The sequence below is a fragment of the Babylonia areolata genome, chromosome 4 (genome assembly GCF_041734735.1).
Source record: "Babylonia areolata isolate BAREFJ2019XMU chromosome 4, ASM4173473v1, whole genome shotgun sequence".
In the NCBI taxonomy this organism is placed as follows: Eukaryota; Metazoa; Mollusca; class Gastropoda; order Neogastropoda; family Buccinidae; genus Babylonia; species Babylonia areolata.
Genome location: NC_134879.1, coordinates 1,135,348 through 1,137,847, shown reverse-complemented (window position 1 = coordinate 1,137,847; position 2,500 = coordinate 1,135,348). Strand labels below are relative to the sequence as shown.

General features: G+C 46.4%; 1 protein-coding gene across 1 annotated transcript in view; it reads right to left on the bottom strand.

Annotated features, from left to right (window-relative positions):
* Window positions 1-2,500, bottom strand: part of LOC143281512 (potassium channel, subfamily K, member 16-like) — a 47,113-nt gene that overhangs the window by 31,366 nt on the left and 13,247 nt on the right. The window contains exon 2 of the mRNA XM_076586724.1: window positions 1,278-1,439. Within this exon, the coding sequence (XP_076442839.1) occupies window positions 1,278-1,439 (162 nt within the window). The remainder of the gene's footprint in view (window positions 1-1,277; window positions 1,440-2,500) is intronic.

Sequence of the window (2,500 nt, the reverse complement as noted above, 5' to 3'; positions counted from 1 at the left end):
TTCCTGTTTGAACAGAAAATGATAATAATGACTGCTCTTGTTGTTGGGACAGAATATCAGATCAAAGTGCCAAGTTTAGAGAATACAAAAAAATATAAAGATAACAGTAAATACAGTTTGCATACAATTAGGCTTCATTTCTTATTTTTGTGTGCCCATCCCAGAGGTGCAATATTGTTTTAATCAAGATGACTGGAAAGAACTGAATTTTTCCTATTTTTATGCCTAATTTGGTGTCAGCTGACAAAGTATTTGCAGAGAAAATGTCAATGTTAAAGTTTACCACGGACACACAGAAACACAGACACACACACGCAGAGAGACAACCGAACACCGGGTTAAAACATAGACTCATTTTGTTTACACAAGTGAGTCAACAAAAATAATCTAAATTTTCGTGCACAAGCGACACCAACCAGACAACTTTCTCTCTCTCTCTCTCTCTCTCTCTCTATATATATATATATATATATGTGTGTGTGTGTGTGTATGTATGTATGTGCATACATACATACATACATACATAGTTGGCCTCTGGGAACCATCCCCAACGCTGACTGTCCTAAAACCCTCTTGGCCGAGAGAGTGGGGATGTAACTTGGAAAAGACACTCTCCACTATAATCAAATTCTAGCCCAGATAGTCGGGACAGCAGTTGCCTCCTCTGCGGTCCTGATGGTGATAGTCGGACACGACTGACTATCATACTGACTGTCATACTGTGTCAGTTCAGTTCAGTTCAGTCGTGGAACCCAGAGAGGTATGAAGCAACGCACAACTTTCAAATTCAAAAGCTTACACGGATACACTGCCCCACCAGTGGAGTGATGGCCTAGAGGTAACGCGTCCGCCTAGGAAGCGAGAGAATCTGAGCGCGCTGGTTCGAATCACGGCTCAGCCGCCGATATTTTCTCCCCTTCCACTAGACCTTGAGTGGTGGTCTGGACGCTAGTCATTCGGATGAGACGATAAACCGAGGTCCCGTTGCACACGGGACACCAACTGCAGTGGCTTGCACGCACGCACTTAGCGCACGTAAAAGAACCCACGGCAACAAAAGGGTTGTTCCTGGCAAAATTCTGTAGAAAAATCCACGTCAATAGGAAAAACAAATAAAACTGCACGCAGGGGGAAAAAAAAAGGGTGGCGCTGTAGTATAGCGACGCGCTCTCCCTGGGGAGAGCAGCCCGAATTTCACACAGAGAAATAAATCTGTTGTGATAAAAAAGAAATACAAAATACAAATACAAAAATATCAAACTCATCCACTGACTGACCGATGGTGGTGACGACGGAGATGGAGAAGCCGAAGGCCCCGCTGAAGTCCCAGCGGTCCAGGTGGGTCTTGTTGTGCAGGATGTAGTAGACCAGCTCCCCGTCCTGACTGGCCTTGAACAGCAGTTTGTGGAGGGCCTGTCGGCTGACACAGCTGTTGTTGCCTGTTGGAGTTGATAACAAGACACACAGCATCGTTCGTTAACACCCTTTACCACGGCAGCAATGTCACGTTCAATTCAGCTACCACTGACCAACCTAGCAACCTGCCCACTGAATTCAGTACTTATGTGACTGTTCATTAAAGGTATGGAAAGAGGAGGAAAGAATACAGACACAGACTCACTCACACAGACACACAGACACATACACCTAGACGCGCGCGCGCACACACACACACGCACGCGCACACACACACACGCACGCACACACACACACACGCACACACACACACACGCACGCACACACACACACACGCACGCACACACACACACACGCACACACGAACACAGACACACACACAGACACACACACACACACACACACACACACACACACACACACTCAAACACACACGCACACACGAACACAGATACACACACACACAGACACAGACACACACACACAGAAATGAAACAACATTACTACGCGACACACTTCTCTAGCAAGAGGACAGCTTCAGAATAGATGAAGTTACAAGCGTTTAAAGAGATCTTCTGGAAATTGTTTTCAAATAGTTGTCGGTGAGAGGGTCAGTTAAACGCTTCATCAACTTCAACATCATCGTCGATGTTGTGTTGTGTGTGTGTTGCGTTGTGTTGTGTGTGTGTTGCGTTGAGTAGTGTGCGTTGCGTTGAGTTGTGTGTGTGTGTTGCGTTGAGTTGTGTGTGTGTGTGTTGCGTTGAGTTGTGTGTGTGTTGCGTTGTGTTGTGTGTGTGTTGCGTTGTGTTGTGTTGTGTTGGGTGTGTGTTGCGTTGTGTTGTGTGTGTGTTGCGTTGTGTTGTGTGTGTGTGTTGCGTTGAGTTGTGGGTGTGTCGCGTTGTGTTGGGTGTGTGTGTCGCGTTGTGTTGGGTGTGTGTCGCGTTGTGTTGTGTGTGTGTGTCGCGTTGAGTTGGGTGTGTGTCGCGTTGTGTTGTGTATGTGTCGCGTTGTGTTGTGTGTGTGTGTGTGTGTGTCGCGTTGTGTTGTGCTGAGTTCTTTTCCTGCCATGGTACTTTCTTTTAAG